The sequence below is a fragment of the Aythya marila genome, assembly GCF_965140915.1.
Source record: "Aythya marila genome assembly, chromosome: 12".
Lineage (NCBI taxonomy): Eukaryota > Metazoa > Chordata > Aves > Anseriformes > Anatidae > Aythya > Aythya marila.
The window spans coordinates 14,019,002-14,040,328 of NC_139053.1; the positions used below are offsets into that span (position 1 = coordinate 14,019,002).

Genomic DNA, 21,327 nt, shown 5'->3' on the forward strand with positions numbered 1-21,327 from the left:
CCTAGAAGGCAATCCATTTAAGGGCTAGAAAAGAGGTAAAGTACGTGATATTCCTGAATGCAGAGATCTTGCATTCTGAGCCAAATACAGAAAATAAATGAAACAAGAAGTTGACCCTTCTGGTTTAGGGAGAGAGGGTAGCTAAAATGATAGGATACGCATACTTGGTAATCAGTGCTGATTATAGAAGGAGTGAAGATGGGCCCCTGCTTGAAGTGAAATAATAAGGCAGCTTATTAGGGAGAGATAAATAGAAGAACTTCAAGAAAAGGACCAGATGTCTGCTTGATGGTACTGGAGAGGAAGAGCTAGTGGGGTCTTTGGAAGGTAACATGGCTGGGTGTGTAGTAGACTACACAGTAGACTGCTGTGAAGCAGCTGAGCAGTGATAGCTGCCTGCCTATATTAAGATAGCAAAGTCAGGTCACTTCAGATTGACCTAAACTCTAATTGTGGGCTCAAGTAAGTAAACTTAACTTCTGCTGTAGGCTAATGGCTATGTGCATTCCAGGGGAGTAATTGTTACAAAAAAGTATTTTTTTCATACATCCGATTCTATAAAAAGAGATCACTCAGAAATAAAGCATTATGTGTGGAATTTTGAATGGAGTTAGGTATTGAGATCACAAAACTTAAGAGTAGGATTGGTAATAATCACTAAATGTCGATAACAGTACTCTGCTTGTATTCTAGAGACTGTAGGCCTGTCTTGAACCTGAACACTATTTTTTTTTTAATAATGTAATAAATTAATAATATTTTTTTAATAATGTAATAAATGACAATTTTCATCTTGCTTTCATAAAAACACATAGAATTCTGATTTTGTTTGGATTTTGTTAGGAATCTTTCATTCAGTCTAATCTAAATAAAAGCTAAAATCTAAAAAGCTAGGTTATAGGAAATCATAAGAAATTTTTAAAAATATTTCATGTAGCATTTTTGAGCTTGTCACTCCTGAACCTTGCTGAACTCTGCCATGTCACCTTCTATAGCACTTTAATCCATTATATATAACTGTTCTATAAATTATATAGTGTTCACCCAATACAGATTAAGCCCCTTTGATCTAAGAGCAATCTACAAGAGTGATGTTTTTTGGCTAAGGAATTGTTCTGGAGGTCAGAATAGTTCTGTATAGTTTGGTTACAGGTTTCCTGTATGATTTTGGACAAGTCTTTTGATCACCGTGTCTGTCATTTATGCCATGCATTCATTGCAGACATTCTTTTAAAATGTTCATCTGGTACTAACATATGACGTTAATGGTACCTGTTAGCAGCTCCCTACAGATCAGTAAGGAATGAGATTTTCAAGAGTGCATTACACTGTCTCTTTTGATTTTTCTGAAACTCCTAGTTGCAAAACATGTAGAAGTGATTCTGTAGCTCAAGAAATGAAATGGAGACCTGCCTAAGGACCTGGAATACTAAATACAGAGGAATGTAGTTGATTCTATGCCAGATGTCTCTTTCTATACCATCTTTATCTATCCCACAGCTTCTGTCTCTGTGCTACCATTTTCTATTTTTGAATGAGAAAAATAATCTCCTGTAACATATTTCTCTTGTTTTGTGCTTGTCTCCTGCTAACTCACCGGACCATAGAAGTATTTGCTAAAAACTTCGTAGAGTTCTAGGGCAGTCTGTGTAGCAGATCCACTTGCTTCAAAGAACCTCGCTTTTTCTATACTAAATTTGTTTTTGCTTGATTTTTTTTTTCCTTTTCAAACATGTATCTTTTGTTCTATTTTTCAAAGTATCTGTTTGTTGTTGTTGTTGTTGTTGTTGTTGTTTTTTGTTGTTGTTGTTGTTGTTTGTTTGTTTTTTTCTGCTCTTCTTTTGCACTAAGTTTTCCTTCAAGCTCATAGGTTTGTGTTTGGTTGGTTGGTTGGTTTGTATATTAAGGTGTATTCTCCTTTGCCAATATCATTGCCTAGTAATGCTGTTACTTGACACTGCTTCATATTTTTTTATTGTGGCTCTTGCCTACACACTTCATTTGTGTTTTGACAGACTCTTATCATGAATTAGAAGACAACAGGAAACAATTTCACTGTGATATGCAAGTTGATCTCTTTGCGTAGAGGTTCATTACCTATTTGTTCCTTATAATTCCTCAGCATCACGTGAAGAGTACTAATGAATAAGATGTTTTCTATTTTGTTGCTCATGGATTTGAATTGTGACTGACAAATGCTTTACTATGTGCAGAATCTCCATCCTTGGATTCAAGAGCTGTCTGGATGGCCTTGCTTGAATATTCTGTGGTTCTGTGAAAATTCTAGAACATCTTATGAACTGATGCTATAAATTAGCTTGTAAATCTATGGTATTTATTAATATAAGCATTGACTTTGAAGTAATTCTACAGCTGTGAGACAGAACTCAAATGTTGACATCTTTTAATGGCTCCTTCTTCTTTCCTGGTTGTGCTTTGTGTCATGATGTGTATAGCATGTATGCAAAGTTAGGGGCTCGCAGTATGCACAGATCTTAAAATTTAAAGGCATATGCATATATGTTTCTGTAGACATCAATAATCTGATTATACATGCTAGCCTGGAGTTTTTGGCTACGTCAACTTTCCTGTACATAGTACTTACAGTATACAGAAGGTATAGGGTTTGCAGAAATGTTCCCAGTAGTATCTGGAATGTTTTGTTTGAAACTTTTATATTGCACTCTACAAATGGATATTTTTTCTTTCGGCTTACTGAAATTCCTTCTCTAGACATATTTTGCTGTGTCCAGCATTTCAACTGACCATTAGTTTTCACCATAGGAGATATCCTCATTGAGAGGTGTGCACATAATAAGACACTGTATATATTTTGGATGTAAGACAGGGGTCTAAATTACTGCCATTAATGTTCTGACGATAACAAATTGTTATATGTAATCTGCATATGAGAACATCTTCAAAAAGTCATTATCAGACTGCCTGTGTGCCCAGGGGCAATCTTCTACCATAGCATTTCAGTCTTTCAAATTACAAAAAGCTAATATAACTCCTGATGACATTTACAAAAATGTATTATAGCACTTCTTTCAGTCCTCTCACATAAATTTTTCTCAGTGGTGTTAAAGGGAGTTCTGTGTATGTAGGAGCTGCAGGGGCTGGCACTTTTTAAAATCAAAGCTACTTTTTTGTTGTTGTTAAATCACACCAGTTCAAGAAAATGTTAAGTAATTTTTTAAAAAATTATTTTCTGACTTAAAAGTGCCACAGCCAATGTAGGTTGTATTTAACTTTCAGTGCTCTTTGGCAGAGATTGCACATTCTAAATTTTCATAGCAAGTTGTTATGTCAGACTTGTAAACCCCTGAATGTTGGCATTTTGTAATGGAGGTGCTGACAAGACCTTTATTACACCAGTACAAATAGGCAGCATTTCAATAAATTCTGGTTGTTTTTGTGTGTCTGTGGGTTTTTTTTTTTTTTTTTTTTTTCCTTTTAATAGTCTGGTTGTTGCTTTCTGTCACTGTATTTTAAAGTGAACATTATTAAAAAAAAAAAAAAAAAGTAGTAATAATATTAAAAAAAAAAAAAAAAAAAAAGCATAATAGAAATACACTGGTATGCCCTGAATTTAGCTTACTAACTGTCGTAGCAAAGCTTTAGGTTGATAGATCCGATTTCAGATTCAGATTTAAAGGACTGTTATATTATCTACCAGTGAATTAGTCTAAATTCTTGTGGTGTGCACGTGCATGTTCCATAGCATCTGGACAGCAAAGATAATCATTTTGGCATGGGGAAGTGGATGTTAATTTGCTTAGTGTGAAACTCACTTAAATGCCAAAAACACATCACATTTTAAAACCAGAGACGTTCCGACTGAAGTTCTATATTTTGTACTATTGTTTTCATAGTTTAAATTATAGAAAGCAAGATTCAATTCAAACATCCATGATTGTCTTAATATTCATGAAGACACTGAACTTTTCCAGATCCAGAAAGTAAGTCACTGACGTAAGAATTGAAGGACATGTGAGGAAGGTAAAGAACTTAGTTTGGAATTCTTGGAACTCTTCCATCAGCTAACAGAAGTGTTATAAATTTCATTGAATCTGCTTCAGATTTAGCTTTACACATAATAGATTTCTGAATCAATGTAATGTGTAAAACTGTAAATCTCTGTGACAGAAGGGGCTTAAATAGCTGTCTTTACTTAGCTTCACCTCCTTGACTGCACTTGTAAGTATGCAGTCATGGAAAGAATAAGAATTCATTATCCCTAAAGAGAAATACAGATGGCAAATCCTAGGGATACTTTGGCTTTCTTATTTATCTTCAAAGTATCTTGCTGGAATCTGGTAAAACAATAATGAAAAGTTCTTGGTTTAGATGTAAAATATTGCCTTTATTCTATCAAAGCATTACAATACACAGTGTTACATTCTGAAACTTTTTGGTTAAAATAACGAGATAATAGAATTAACTAGAATATGTAGATTTCAAAAATGATCCATCAGTCTATGCAAATTGCTGTGTTAATAATGTATTTTTAATGCTAAGCACATTTGACAGGCATTTCATCTCTCTTTCTAAACTAGAGCTTGGCAACCTGCATTAATTCTTATACTTTACAGATGTAACATTCAATGCACATGCCATGTAGTGATGTGATCCGAATAAAGTAAAGCATGTCAAAGCAATGTGATTATTAGTAAACAAGTTTGTGGCTGGCTTGTTGAATACAGACGAGAAAAATGAGAGGCAAAAGCCAGTGCTATCTTAGCATCTCTTGCATCTTCAGTGGTCTGAATTTGCTTCAGATTATGGAAGTGTCAATCACAACTGGCATCAGGGAACTTGGAGGAGATAAATGGGCAAAAAATCAGAGTAGGTGAGATTAAAATCATGGAGGTAGGGTACTGTTCAGTGAGAACAGTAGTGATTGTAGAGCTTAAACAGACCCAGAGCCCAAGGTTTCCTTTTTTTGACTTGCCATTAGTAAATTGCCTTGTATATTAACAAGAGAGAGAGGTATTATGTCGTGATTATTTTTCTGCCCTGTTAATAGTAGAATTAGTATTATTTCAGACAATACATGCTTCAACATCATTATTTCATTAGCAGGGATTTGCTATCCTTTCTTCAATGGGTTAAAAAAAAATAAAGTACAAAATGCAATAGTTGCTGCTAGACTGTAAGTGACCATATAGCTAGGTATGATTATAGCTCTGCTGGACTAAAGGTCAAAGGAAAGTTTTAGAATACTTAAGAGACAATTATCTAAAGTTCAGACTTTTCCAAAGGAATAGAACCAAAAATTATACAGACTATTATCTAAAGTTCATATTTTTCAAAGGAAAAAAGTAGGAGGAAATGCCGATTCCATCACTTTGCTCTTATTTGCCTGGGTTTTGGTGGTTTGTTTTATTGTTATTATTAATTATATCAAAAATTTATTTACTGCAAGTTCTGCACCAAAATAATGTGATTATTCACCCTTCAAGTAATTTCTGCATGAGTGAGATATTCTACATGATGAAATATTTTGTTCATAATTCAAAATTCTCAGCAGCACTTTTTATATCAGCAGAGGAATACATGCCCTGGAAATGTGCTTAGTTACTTTATTCACTGGTAGATTCAGCAGTTCCATTTTGGATGAATAAGCTGTTATTATTTTCCAATTCTTCACCTTGTCAATGTATTTTCACTCATGAAAAACTTTTTTTTTTTACCCGTGTTTTTATTGGTGTTTAAAATGATTCCAGAAACTCTAGATTTCTAGAAACACAAAAATGCATTAAGATGGTTGATAGTGTGTCATAGGCATGTTTTGTAAATTGCCATTATATGTCAGTATGGTGAAGCAGAGACACTTTGATCAGTCAGCTGTAATTTTATAGCACAAAAACTTTTTTCTTTTGAACCTGATGTCTGCTATCAAACATGATAGCAGTCATCAATCTACTTTTTTGAAGGCATCACAGATTTTTGACATTCATGAAAAGCAAGTCAGTTTGAAATACCTGTGAATGTTTCAGTGTCCGTATGATTTGGTTAATATAAGTCAGAATATACTTTAAAAATAGCATCTTTTTATTTTCAGCTTATTTTATAAACCTTCTACTTGAACAAAATACTTATGCATTCAATATAAAAATTATGCAAAGGGCCATCTTCTTTGTATACTGCTGTTCAATGGGATTTTTTTTTTAATTTTGAGATACTGTCTCCTCAAGGAAGATACTCATGTACATGTGTAAAATGACACATGAAATGTATATACATACGTATGTATGTTAATATGTATACATAAGTTTTCATTAAAAATGTATTTGGTGTATATATACATCAGTGTTGAAAATGCTGAGATTAATCATGAAACAAAATTGTTATGCTAATGAACAAATAGTTTTTTCTCCACATGCTAAAGACAGGCAAACTTTTAACAAGCAAACTTAGAATCATAGAACCTGTAGCCATAGAAGTGGTTTGGGTTGGAAGGGTCCTTGAAGATCACCCAGTTCCAACCCCCTGGCAGGGACATCTCCCACCAGACCAGGTTGTCCAGGGGCCCATCCAGCCTGGCCTTGAACACCTCCAGGGATGGGGCATCCACAGCTTCTTTGAGTAACCTCTTCTAGGGCCTTTTTTAAATTAGCACGAAGTATCACAGTAAGGATGTTCTTGCTGCTCTATTACTTATGCCTAAGGACTCTGTATTACAGAAAATCAGATTTTAAACTAAAAAATTTACAGAAACTCCCCTTAAGCTAATGATTTCAGAAAATAGTTTCAAAGATAGCCCTAATAAATATAAAGAAATGAAATATACTTCGTTGTGGTTCTAGAATTTCCAGCTGTAAAGTTTCCAATTAAAACTTTCCTTCTCCACGTAATGTATCCAGCATAGATTTCTACCACAAAGTCCTTAATACTGTTAATGATTTGATTTTTCTGAGAAAATTATAAAAGGGGGGGGGAGAAAAGAACGAAAAATAGCTATGTAGGTGAAGGTTGCACCGCAGGTTACTCCACTGATCTCAGAATATTAGAGAGATCATCAGGGAATTAAAGAATTGCAATAGTGTGTGCAAAGAAAATGACACTTAGATATAAACTGACTACTTCTATTTTTTTTACTTTTGTTCAATCATTTTATTGTCTGACTTAAAATTGCAACATGCATGTCTTGCACAAAAGTGGAAGATGAATTCAACTCGTGCTTGTTGATTTCACATCTGTCTTGATGTCAATGCCATTAAAGCATTGATATCACTCATTCACAATAAGTAGAAAAGTTCTTTGGATTAAAATCATTACACTTAAATTCTCTCAAAATCTTTCATCCAAAAACCTCAAAAGAGATCACAGGTTTTGAAAATAGTGGAGAATCTGCAAGAAGTACTTGGCGCAGTTTTAAGCATGTCCTCAGTTATGCTTATTCAAACTACTTCTGCCTAGAAATCACACTGGGTATCTTAGGAAGACCTACCACATTGTCAATCTTTGTTTCAGCTGTGAGGGAGATATTCCCACAGCAGTCTATTTCATGGTTGTTATACAAATCTGCTTGTAGGCAGAACTAGTAGAAATGGACTCACAAGAAAAATAAAATGTGTTCATTAAACTAGCTTTAAATCAAGATTTGGTGATAGCTGTAAATTGGAGTTAGTTACTTTGCTACAGTACTGCCAGTAAGAACTGGATTAAATAACAGTATCTGGCAATTTTGTTCTCTAGTTACTCATTAGTTTTTAACTTCCTTCTTTTTGGAAAAAAATATTCCCTGGTAAAAATCAACTCTAATTTTTTCTAAATGTTTCCTTGTTAAATATGATGGAAAATGATTTAGCCATTCAAGAAACAACAAAAAACTGAAGAAAAAAAAAAAAATCAGACGTTGTTTCTTTTATTTTGTGGGGACCAATGTGAATTAGTTGAATGAATTATTATTATACCAGAATGATGCTCTAACACAGATATCTTACGGTGTGATCCACTTATATTATGTTGTCCTGATCACCTCTTTTGTATTGACTGTAAATTTATAAAACTGAGAGTTAGCTACAGATGTAAATAATTGATTTGGTTTTACATTTAAAAAATGGTAAAAATGAGCTGTGGGTCAAAAATGTAGTTATGTATTCCTGGAGCTGTGTATTCTGACCTCACAGTGATGGAAAAAATTGTGAGGAGTTAAGGCAATTATTAAGATCACTTAACTTGCACTATTCCTTAAGCTTGCACGACAGAATATAGCTCCTGTGGAATTTAATAGGACTCTGGCATTTCGATGAAGTTCTTCAATCCTTTCCCTTGTAAAAGGGTACAGAATTAGGGATGTTCACACAGATATTGAGAATGTCAAAGGACCTTCTGAATATACCTCACTGAATGGGGGTAAAGACTTGGTGTCTCTCTGTCTGTAGCAGGTTACTTTAGAGCTCTATTAACAGAGAAGGTTAGGGTTTTTTTGCCCGTGTGTAATTTTCCTTGTTTAGCTAAAAGTAACATGAATAAATAAATAACCTGAACAGCGCTATAATGAAGGATCAGCAGGTTAATTGGAAAGACGAGTGGAAAGTGATTGTCCCCTCTCCTGCTGAGCACCTGCTGCCAAGTTAATTCATGCAGCAGTGCTGGAGGTTATTCCTAGAGGAGATTCCTGCTGTTTTGTCAGCTATGGGTAAGGAGAATGTCCTCAGAGAGAAGAAAGCAAATCAGATAAATTGAGTTTATTGCTAATCAGCTGCTAGGATTTATTTGCAAGTTCTAGGAATCAACTAAAAAGCCAATTGGAGAGTCATTGTTCTCCGCTCAAGGGTCACATCTCCGGTGACACCAAGGGATATATTTATTTATTTATTTTACATTTCATATTGGCTATATTTTACTGCCAGTTTCCTGCCTGGGCACAACAAATACAACTTCTGTCTAGCACGGCAGTTGTTAACAAAACAAATCTCTGTTTAAAAAAAGGAAAAAGTTATTCTTGTCGTGCAACTCTTCTTACGTGATACTAACTATTCAGTCATTATAACTTCTTTTACAATTAAATAATTCAGATAAATGTTCCAAATATCTTGGTCATCTTTTGCTTATTTTTATCTCATTTCTTCTGAACTGGAATTGATAACCATTACTGGTACTGGGTAGTTTCTTACACATCATAGCCTCACTCAGTGGCAGAAATAGGCAAATTATTTTCTCCATCCCACTTCCTTCCTCTTGTTTTTGTCTGCCTTCTTCTCTGTGTCTGATATATTACTCTTCATTTTTTGCTTCCTTTTACGCTCTGATTCTGGCTTATTAGAATTTTCTGAACAAGGCAGAAAAGCAGTGAGTGGGTCAGAAAGTGAAGTTGACACCAACAAGAGCAGATTTAGGTTTTCATTTCTCACTAATTCTGGTGCCTTACATCTTCTGTATATCTGTAAAGGGCAGAGATGCTAGAGCTCTGCATATCAAACCTGTCCTCCAGCTGGGACAGATAAGGGCTGTACCAGGCTAAATGGAACAGGCTGTGTTAGTATGGATTTCTAGAATATGAGAAGTCACTGTGTAAAATAACTGTAAAAGTCTCTAGAGTCCTGAATAAATGACTACAGATGTAGCAATATTCTAAGTGGGACTTCACACACAGAGAGAGATGGAAATTGAACCTCACCCAGCTGGTTTTTTTTTCATCTTTTCAAAGGTTAAAGTAAAAGAATTAAGGATGCAACTCATGCTGAGATATTTTTAATTTTGCAGGAGAAAGTCAAATGGGCAGATAAATTTATTTTTTTTCAGTATTTGAAAAAGGGGGTGTTGAGCAGGAAAAGAATGCTATTAGATAAAAATAATGCACCTTTTACAATAGGTTTAATAATCACTTATTTTGGTAAAGCTATCCACACTAGTATTCAGCAAAACCCAGCAACGAAATTATTTTTCTAATGTAATATAATGTAACGTTCCTTGTGTGACAGCTAGAAAGCATTTATGACACTGGGAGTGGTTTAATTTGCATATGTATGCGTTTTAATCTCTGATACATTCTACCAGCAGGAAGGAGTGTAGTTTTTGCTTAATTCTAAGGGTGTGCTAATTGTTGGCTTGAAATATACTTGCCTTTTCCACTGCATCAAAGTGGCAGATATAATTGGTTATCATTGAGGAGGTTGGTCCTATCTGAGTTGTCAGAGTTCTTAAGAGCCTTGTACCTGAAACTGATCTTTAGTAAACACATATGTTTCTTTAATTCTAAAAAGGGCACAAGGAAGGACTGAACTTATTTATTTAGCTCCAAGCTGCTATCAATTTTGATGTGACAGTTTTTAACTTGAATAGATAGAAACTCTGGATTCCTGAAGAATAAATAAACAGATAAATAAATCTTTTTGTTCTGCAAAGGAATTATGAAGTGCTCATATGCATACTGCTTTACAAAGTAGTTGATTTATAGGCACATCTTTATTATGTATTCTAGATGCTATGAAAAACTCTCAAACCATTGCATAACCTGCAATATAAGTTTTAGTAAGAATGTCTCTAGGATGCATAGGCGTGCTTGGTTGTTGATTCCACCATGGAAGGGATACAGGAAGACTGCAGAATCAAAACCCTGAGCTCCAAAAGAGGCTTGAAGTTTAATTCAGTAGTCACTGAGTGAGAAAACAAGCCTTCTGTCTTCTTTTGTAAGAGACAATTCTCCCATGTTTTTACATAAGAAATTATCCTTTTTCATCTTTTGTTCTATGGCAGTAATAAATTAGCTATAGGGGTTACTCACTCATTGGTAACTTGATATAAGTTCACGCCATGATAAAGTTTAGAATTTTTTCATTACGTTCTGCAATCATTGTGTTCTGTTACAGCCTTTATTCCTTACTAATATGCATCCTAAAGAGAACATCAAGAATAAAATATTGCATTTAAAATGTATTTTTTGGATGTGAAAAATGTCTTTATAGTATTAACTTCATGAGTGTTTCCCCCTTCTCCCTTCTCTGCATCTTTCTCTGTTTTTTGTAGTCCATTGCCAGCTCTTCAGAGCATACATGTGTCTTTTATGTTGGGGTATTAATACATGCTGCAAAAATACTGCAGACTGTCAGAAATGTTACTGATGATCACAGTCCGTACAAAACAAACATCTATAAACTGTTTTGTGTTTCTAGGGGAGTCCCTGACCAGCACAAAGGTCAAAGTAGACACAAAGCTTTCTTACAGTCTCTCTATGTATATGCACACTCACATTGCACTTCAGGTACCTTATTTTTTGTTTTAAGCTCAATAAATGTAAATAAATCAGTGTCTTGCATATTAGATACTCTTATTAAACGTGGTTTATACCTAAGCATGTTGACACATACAATATTATTGATGTTTGAAAGGCATATGCTGTTAAATGGCTAGAATCTATAAATACCTAAAGGCACTAGAAAATCTCAAGTATTGACCCAGGAATTTGATTCAGAAACTACCCATAAATTAAAAGACTGATTTAGATTCTTACAACTAAACACAACAGAATTCATATGGTTGCCCTAAGCAAAATCAACTCTATTCTTAGAGTAATTTATTAAAGTGAACAATTAGAATTAATAGTATTTAAAATAGTATTTAAAGTATAGATGCCACATTGTATGGAATTATTCAAGTAATTATATTTTAATAATTCTGATGGTCATACAGAACTGAGTGATTTTGAGAAGTTTAACTGTATATGAGAAAAAGGAAGAGGACAAAAAACACATGTATAATTAATGAGTCAAATGTTCAGTTTGATACACATAGAAAAGGCAAATGTCTGTATTTGCCAGTAAATGGACTGAGTCTTAATACTGGCACAGCCACAGCCATTTCTGTATTTAATTCTAAGGCTAAGCTTAAGTAGCTAAATGGGCCTCTGTTGGCAGACTGTAAGTTCAACTTAATACATTACTGAAGTGGTGTAAGACCATTATGAAGAAAGAAGACAAGCACATTTAAGTAAAAACAAGTATACAGACGTATACATTGTGCAAATCCCTCATCATCTCACCTTTTTTTTTTTTTTTTTCTCTGTACTAATTGTATACTTCTGACCACCGTTACCAGTTAAGTTGGTAGTAGTACATATGTTGTAAGTGCTGATAGAGAGTAACTTTATGTCTAGGTAAGATACCACACAGTGAGGACACCTGTATAAGTTTCTAAAATTAAGAATCTGCATGTGTCCAGAGGTAAAAATGTCCTGGACTTATTTCCTCTGGCTGTTTTCATAGAAATACATTCTGTTTTGATTTGATTTGTTTTCATCACGTTGTGATGAACAAATGTTCATCATGTTTAGGTCGCTGAAAATTAGGCCTACAACTTTTAATACGTTCAGCTTTTCCTTAGTCTTTATATTGCTTATTAATAAAAATGAAGAATATTTTGTTGCAGAGTGAAATGTTGTGCAATTTCTGATTATAATGCACAGGACGTTTGCTTTAATTGATGAATGTGCTTTGTTAGGATTACTTTAACATATAATTTCTCTTTTGTTTTCCTGGTTGAATTTTTATGACTGTGTGACTTGAAAAATATGGATGAATTGTGATGGAAAGACATCTATAGGGATGTATGCAGAGAAGAATGTGAGGAGTTGTCATTATGATCGTTCCAAATGACACAAGACAATGCCTATGTTGCAGTAATTCATTTTTGGGCCTGGGAAGCCAGGCAGGAAGGGGAAGGATTTCTCTATCACACGGTGACAGTATGATGGATATAATAAAGCATATATGTGTTTGTGTAGAGGATTTTCTGAACGTATCAAGACAAAGCAGTTATGTGGTAAAATAATGCAAATTTTCCCTCTTACAGATAATACTCTCAGCATTTTGGCAAAGCACAGTGGATTCAGCCGGCAGAAGCAAGAAGTATACCTACTGCCAATCATAATAAGTGATAGTGGAAATCCTCCCATGAGCAGCACTAGCACACTTACTATTCGAGTCTGTGGTTGCAGCAGTGATGGAATTGTCCAGTCCTGTAATGTTGAAGCATACGTACTTCCCATTGGACTCAGCATGGGAGCCCTAATTGCAATATTAGCATGCATCATTTTGCTGCTAGGTACGTATTGATTTCATAGCCCGGTGTTCAAAATTTTTCTGATTCATAGGAGGCTGTAAGTAAGCAAAGAAGTCACATACAAGGATGTATGATCTAATACAATGTGATACATAGCAGTACTGAAAAGCTTGTCCGAACTGTGTCTCTTCTGTACTAAGAACTGAAAAAAAAAAAAAAAAAAAAAAAAAAAAGGAAAAAAAAACAACTTACAAAGCAAAGTCTCACTCTGAAGGAATTTTACATATAAGTTACATAATAAACAAGTATCAATTACGAAACCAAAAATCATATCATGCATGTCAATTAGAAACATGAACAGAGTGTATACTGCACAAGATGAAAAATGGGTTTGTTGTATCTTCAAGACTTCTATGAGTTTATTCTCGATTGTAATGGCATAAGAGGTATTACAGTTTTCCAAGATAAGAAACACTGTATATTTTAACTAAATATACAACATTTGTATATGATATCAAGTCAGTCAAGTCAAGAACAGAGAAGGCCTTTTTCTGTACTTTGTGTCTTTGCTTTTAGCAATCGGGATTTCAGCATTAAACTTCAAAAACAACAAAGTATAACCTACTTAGAGCTTTTTATGCACTTGTCCATGATTATGAAACTGATGTATCTAAGATCTTTATTTCTTCCTTACTGTTTTATTCTCTTTTCAATTCTATAAGAAGCACCGATTTCCATCCATCATTAGAGCTCTGTTTTCAGAAAAGCATCTTCTAATTTTGGAAAAGTCCATCCTTAGTGTAGATCATTATGAACTAATGTTCAGTGAGTGACGGTAGCTTGACTTAACCTAGGTCTGTAGGTTTTCCAAAGGGAAAAGTTGTCAAAATTTGCGATTCAAAGATGGAAGTACACATCTTATTGCTTGCACAAAATTGAGCTTCAAATGTAAATATGAGCTGATAATACAAAACTAGAGGACTAACCAGAGGTTCTGATCAAATTTTTATCACTTGAGTGGGGTTGAAGTTACAGACCTTTAATCTTTTCTCTACCCCTTATTTTCACAAGAATCAAATTATCATCATCCCTAACTGTGCTTAATATGTATCACTTTGATTAGAATTTTTTTTACCTAATCAGTCTGTGATGCTTTCTTTGCAGTCATTGTGGTGCTGTTTGTAACACTAAGAAGACATAAGAATGAGCCCCTAATCATCAAAGATGATGAAGATGTGAGGGAAAATATTATTCGGTATGATGATGAAGGAGGTGGAGAAGAAGATACAGAGGCTTTTGACATTGCAACTTTGCAAAATCCAGATGGAATTAATGGATTTTTGCCTCGTAAGGATATTAAGCCTGATCTTCAATTTATGCCCAGGCAGGGTCTTGCACCTGTTCCCAATGGTGTTGATGTTGATGAATTTATTAATGTAAGGCTTCATGAAGCTGATAATGATCCCACGGCTCCACCATATGACTCAATCCAGATTTATGGCTATGAAGGAAGAGGGTCAGCGGCTGGTTCCCTTAGCTCATTGGAGTCTTCTGCATCAGACTCAGACCAGAATTTTGACTACCTCAGTGAATGGGGTCCTCGCTTTAAAAGACTTGGAGAACTTTACTCAGTTGGAGAAAGTGACAAAGAAACTTGACAGTGGATTACAAACTTTTTCACTGTTGACTTAATGATCATGTAATATTCTAGGGCCACTACTGTTAGTTAAAACTAATGTGGCTTTTTGTTTTAGAGGCAAGTTTAGCGCCAGTCATCTATAAAATCAACTACATTGTAATGTTGAACCAAATAAAAAAAGTATATGTTAGGAGGTTAAGTCTTGTGGAGTGTGAAGTAAAGTATGTGGAGTGTCTAGAAGTCTTTGGATATTTGATATTCACTTGACCACTCTGAAGATGGAGATTTGGATCTTTGATTATCTTCAGTGGATTGAAAAGAATGAAAAGAAATTGGTGCTTTCTTAGAAAATGGACTTGCAGGGATTTTGCTGTTGAACAGTAGCTCCTGCCAGTATGTGTAAAGCTAATGGTTTATTTCTGCATTGCCAACAAAGATCCCGCCACAGAAATGTTAAAAGCAATATTTTGGTCTTCTTAGCAATGCTGAATAGAAATAGCATTGTAAATCCTTACTGGCTTCTACTGTGCAGTGACCATACATTGTACATACAGTAATTGTTGGCCACGTAACCACAGACTGAATATCATCTTTAAATATTGTGTCAAGCCTTAAAATATTCACATGTTCTTAATCCATTCCAGTGATGGGTAATAAATACTACTAATGTGCAGAGATTCAGATGCAGGGGTACAAAACCTTGCTTTACAAAAGGATCTTTTTCTAGAAGAAGGATCAATCCTGTGCTTCGTCTTCTGAACGGAAAGAAAAAACCGTGAAAGGGGATGGACTTGCATATATGAAAGAATTGCTGATTTTATTGCTAAAGATCGAATTTATTTGTTTAATCTTTGAAATAAATATTTTATTGATGTCCATTACTGCTTTTATTTATTAAGACTGATAATCTATAGAGTAAGATTATAAAGAAAACTAAATTATATCCATTCATTTTTTTCTATATATAATGAATGTTTAATACATGTACATTTTGAAAAGCAAAAGGACAAATTGTTGCAGGTTAAAGCAGTAACCTCTCCATTTGCAGTAGCTGAATTTTAAGAGAATGCTGGCAGGAATAAAACTTTCCCAGAGAAAAACTTTTGACAGTTTTATATCTTCTTCATAAATCTAGTACCTGGTGTTTTTAATACAAGCACAAACAGCTGGAAGTAAACTGGTTCATGTGAATATTTAAACTATAGACTTTTAGAAATCCACACATAACACAGTACAGTAAAAAACATGCTTATAGTTCTCCACTGTATTAGAGCAGGAACCAGTGTGTACATAATTTTACTGCTTATGTTATTAGCATTTCTTTTCTATAATATTCATAGTGATGCACCAGGGCTCTTGCACACAGAGAAAGAACAGCACTAGAAGCTGCAAGCATACTCAATTTGTAATGCAAACTTGCCATTTAGAAGTAGCAATTGTATAATAAAACTATGTATTACATGCAAATCATTTTAATTTTCTACTTTGTTTTGATGCTATATTATTGTTTGTTTATTTACTCCATGTATTGTATTCAGAGAAACTCCTGTATTGTTTCCTACTTTGTGAAATATATTTTTATAAATACTTTTCTTGTTATTGCTTTCCTTTCAGTTTTACCTGTACACTGCAGAAAGGAATCTCCCTGAAAAACTTCATAATCTGTGGAGGAATAAGGTTTCTCCAAAATCATTTATTTATTAGATGAATACAATCAAAATAAAAAGAATAATGTTTGAAGCACTTTTTGATAGTGTTTGGAGAATTAGATATGCAGCAGCCTGTGACCACATGAGTTATGTGTGTCTAATTCACTGCACCATGCTGAAAAATAACTTTTTGTTTTTTCCCCCAAGTATTACTAGTAAAAACAATACCTTCTTTTTAATTTCCTCAGTAATGTTAATTCTGAAAACAAAAACATATTAACACATTTAGAATTCAAAATGGAAACATTGACTTTGCTTCATCTACAGCATGGCTGATTTTAATGACTGCAGTTTGTGGACAATTTATAAGTTAGCACCACTACTTATACATATTGTAAAGATTTTACTGAAAGAGTGATCTATCCAATTCATTTAAGTTATACTATATTAAAAAATTTTGTCTCTGAATAACTTTATCTAACACTTCAGGTAATATTATAACCTAAACAGTGAAGTCATCTAAAGATAGAAAAGGAGCAATCATCAAGACTTGAATGAAGTCAAATATATTTATATGAGAGAGTGTAACAGCAGCTGAACATGTTCTTACTAATCTTGTACCAAGTGCCAGGGTGTTCTGAATTGCCATGGTAGCATATAGTAGCGTAAATGCAAAAGTCTGATTTGAAATTTACACTGAGCCAATTTCTAGTCTAGTCCATCACAAGCCTGGGAGCAACAGAAGGTGCTGTGAGATACAGATCACATTATTGTCTATAGTCATAGAAGCATTTAGGACAAGTAGCTCTGACTATGAGTTATAGCATACACTGTAGAGTTTTGCAAAGCTCCTTTGTAGGAAAACTCACAAATGGATAACCTTCTGATTGCCTTTTTGATTGAAAGTTCCATCTGAGACCACGACAGCACATCCAGTAATAAGATTTTCAGAGAAAAAAATCCCATCACTGGCACTGTGGAAGAGGCAAAGCATGACAGAAATCTCATCATTGTCAGTCAGAGATGGTAGCTACTACTGGTGGGCATAGCTTTAAATTGTGCATATGTACAGGCTCTAAATATGAATATATCTACAATGCACATGGGATAAAAAATGTAATGAATTTATGAGATCCACCAATAGCAACAAGCTATTTTTTAAATTCGTTGCTACCCCACCAAAGGGAAATGATTCATTCTGCAAACTAATTCAGTGTAATTTGAATATAAAATTTATAGCAATACATATTAGAAGGTTAAATGTCGATCATTCATTTTTTCCAGTACTTGCTCCTTTTTTGACAATGAAATTAATTCAGTGTAAAATTGTTTTGGATAACAATGGTATTTAGGGGGATTAGAATCATATCATTCTACATTTCACATCTAGATTTAGACATATTAGCAACATTCTTTTTAAGCATGTTAAAATGTTAATTCATCTTTTTCAACAACATTTAATTAGCAATTGACTCATTGTAAGTGACAAGGAAAATGCATTAAATTAGAATTATTAATACTGATAAATTTGAGAATTAAATTCTCAAAATCTTTTACAAGTGCCAAGCGCCTTAGTGTCCCATTGATTCTGGCCTGCCTTCACCTAGCTATGTCTCACACTCATTTGTCAGAACTGCTAAAGTCAAACATCCCACACATAAAAGCTGAAATTACACATTTTGGGCCTGGACATTATCCAGGTCAGAAATTCAGCTCAGGCATTTCACTATGGAAGTACTGCAAAGTGAATGTGTACATTTTTAGTAATTATAACTCATGTGACTAAAGTTCTTCCACATGTCCTGTCCTTTAGAGTAGCTGAAGCAGTGGGTGTTTTTGTGCTGTAACCTTGAAACCAAATCACGGAAAGCTCATTTAGATATAATGTATTTTTTACCTGGTATCATTTATAGCTTTTTGTCTATGATGAATTTGAAATGACTGTGAAATATGCAGCAGAGAAAATGGATGAAGATTTTCATTTAAATCAGCAGTTGCTTATCACAGAAGAAACATTTAACACTATGGCAACTCTAAATACCATCAACTATGTCTCAAAGCAGCAGTAACAATTCTCAATCTGGAGAACAGACAGAATGTCTGCAAAATAGTATGTTCTAAGTATCTTTATTTGTACAGCTCAGCTAGAGATAGATCTGCTGATTTTAATACAGAGAGAAAAATAAACCAACTATACTATATGGATGCAGTGGTATGTACCTACATATTTGTGTGCCTTTTTTTTATTATTATTATTATTTTTTTAACAGCCTGCATTGAAATTGAATTCTAGAAATGAATAGACAGTTTCACAAAGCTTCTCCAAGATCTGTCCAGCTATAGGAAACTCTGCCAGGTCCTCTGTTTCTGTATCTGATTTTCTTGGGTTATAGCTTCAATCTTCATTGAGCTATTTGACTGTTGCTCTCCTTTTCCCTGTGTCTCTAAGAGTTCACCTATCTTGAGCTATAATACAGTGTTAATGTTAGGAAGTTCATTAAGACCACACAGCTCTTTTTCAGCTTGTTTCAGTTGGTGTGTTCAGTAACTGGAAGCAAGCAAGTAAGCCAGAGCAGTTAAATTCACCAAGCTGTCTTCACTCTCTCATATTACCCTATTTGAGTTTCTAACAAAACACAACCGTATGCAAGTAGCTTGCTTTTCAGATGTAGTCACAGGACACCATTGTCACTTACGGGATTTTAAGCGCTGCATAAAAAAAAAAAAAAAAAAAAAAAAAAAAAAAAAAAGAGAGAGAGAGAGAGAGAGAGAGAGAGAGAGATTGGAAGCAAACCAAAAATCTATTGTATGAGGATTTACAGTGTACATAGTAGTCTGGATTACTTATACCAAAGGACTGCTTCTGTATTTCAAATGAATGATGCAGGAAAATCTAGTCAATGATGGTACTGTTTAGTTAATAGCAAGAATAAGAATGTAGAGTAGCATCACATATTCATGAGTATTTCCGATCAAAAGAAGTGAAAAGAAAGAGATTACTCAAAAAATAATTTTCAGATTTGGAGAGTTTTTAGCAGTGGCAGTCTGTCCTGTTAAACTGACACTTAATAAATAAAAAATGTAGGAGTATTCACCATTTTCAGAGTTTTCAGAATGTAGCAGGTGTCATTAGCAGCAGATAGAGAGTACTGACAGAGTGAATAGTGGAAGCTTTCTGTAGTCTATCATTCAGATAAGTTGGACTTGTTATTATTTCTACATTTGTACACTATTTGTGCAAGATAATGTTCTGGTCTTGAAGAAGGTGGAAACCAATTTAACTTGCAGTATAATTCACTGTGATGGGTTTTGTAATCACACTGCAAAATGAGTCTAGCTGCTATATTATACAATACTGATACTAGCTTATGTGCTGCAAAACTAGTCCTTCTCCAAATAATGTCATAGCATTCTAAATGAGAAAATATAAAAGCACTGACAATGCTTTTTGTGCAACTGCAACTAAGACATCTTCCAAAATGGCTAATAAAAGCAAGCTGAAGCACACAGTTTCTGGCAGAGCCTCGTAAATGTGCTCATTAGCATTGCAACACAAGTATTTCTTCTTTTTTCTCCTCCTATCCCCCCCTTCCCCCCCCCCCCCTTCCCCAGTATAACATAAATTAAACCAGTGAAATGAACAAAATGAAAATTTCAGCCTTCTCTTCAGGGGGAATATGGGGAATATGTAAAAATTTACAAAATTCCCTTTCTTCTGCTTCCACTATTTCAGAGACTTGCATGAACGAAATCTGTGTGATTTTGCCGGTGTGACAGGCAAAAAAAAACTACTTAAAGTCTGATACTGGCATCTCAAATTCCCAATCATCAAAGGAACATGGGGCATTTATTCTATGCCAGATATCCATAGACAGACTCACTCCACGGTGCTTATGAACACAAAGCACCATAGTTTCTTTACTAACATGGAAAGGTTTTGATTGGTGAAGTTTGGAATCAACAGCAAGACAGAAGGCAGGTAGCATTGCTAACTGGATCATTCTGAAATAGGCAATCATTTTGTAACTTACTTGGGGCTTTGTGAGGTCTAAAGCTAACCTTGACTTTTACCTTCACGATATTTTTTAACAGCAAGAAATGAGTTCCTTGCTCACTTTTTTTTTTTTTTTTTTTCCTTTTATTTTTTTGGGGTAAGGCGGGGGGTCTGTTTTGTCAATTCTTCATTAATGGAATTTACACTGATGACAACGTTGACTCAGTCCAGTCTACCAAATTTCACAAGCTGTCAGTTGTAATAATTAATATGAAAATGAAAGATGTGCATTTTTTAACTGATATTATTTATGCAATTGGAAGCAATGCAAACATGCTTCAATCACCTTTAAAATATACTCCAGCACTCCCACATGTCCATCCACAGATGTGATTGGTTTTGGACTTATTTTCAAACACACCAGTATACTTGCATTTACATGCTGTTGGTATGACTTTTACATGCAAGAAACTATCTCAGTTCCTTAGTTGTTGTTGAGGAATAAGTTTCTTACATGTTATCAGAGAAGTATGTCATGACTTAAACCTATGGACAAAGAAAGAATCGGTTTTATCAAGAGCCAAACTCTATATGGTTTTAGAGTCAAAATCACATGCACAAGTAGAATCCACAGCTGAATTCAAAGCCGTGGTCTCAGCTGTGGGATTCAGGCAAGTGGACAGCCAATTAAAGGTAAGTGACAGATTATTTGGGCAAGACATATGACACCCCTCCCCATGCCACCCTCCTGCCAGATAGCAGCTCCTGCTGCAGCTATCATGTGCACATTTATTCTGTGGGTTACTGAGGCAGATTACCCAGGCTCCTGCTAGGAAAGTTCCAAGGCAAAATGGTGATGGCGGCCAAGAGCCTGACATCTACAGAGGGGCAGATGTAGCTTTTTAGTCTTTGTATGAAGACAGCTTTTACAGTCTTCCAGTCAGCACTGGCTTCCTTTCAATTTTTGCAGTTTCAGGTCTAACTGTTTCAAGGTGTAGCAACCCAGTATAACCTGTTATAGCAAATAAAGGCAG

At 34.6% G+C, this 21,327-nt stretch overlaps 1 protein-coding gene across 1 annotated transcript in view; it reads left to right on the plus strand.

The window, feature by feature from the left end:
• The window catches only part of CDH8 (cadherin 8), a 132,499-nt gene extending 117,592 nt beyond the window's left edge, over positions 1 to 14,907 (plus strand). The window contains exons 10-11 of the mRNA XM_082769846.1: positions 12,802 to 13,053; positions 14,176 to 14,907. Coding sequence (XP_082625972.1) covers positions 12,802 to 13,053; positions 14,176 to 14,669 — 746 coding nt within the window. The 3' untranslated portion in view covers positions 14,670 to 14,907. The remainder of the gene's footprint in view (positions 1 to 12,801; positions 13,054 to 14,175) is intronic.
• The last annotated feature ends 6,420 nt before the right edge of the window (positions 14,908 to 21,327 follow it).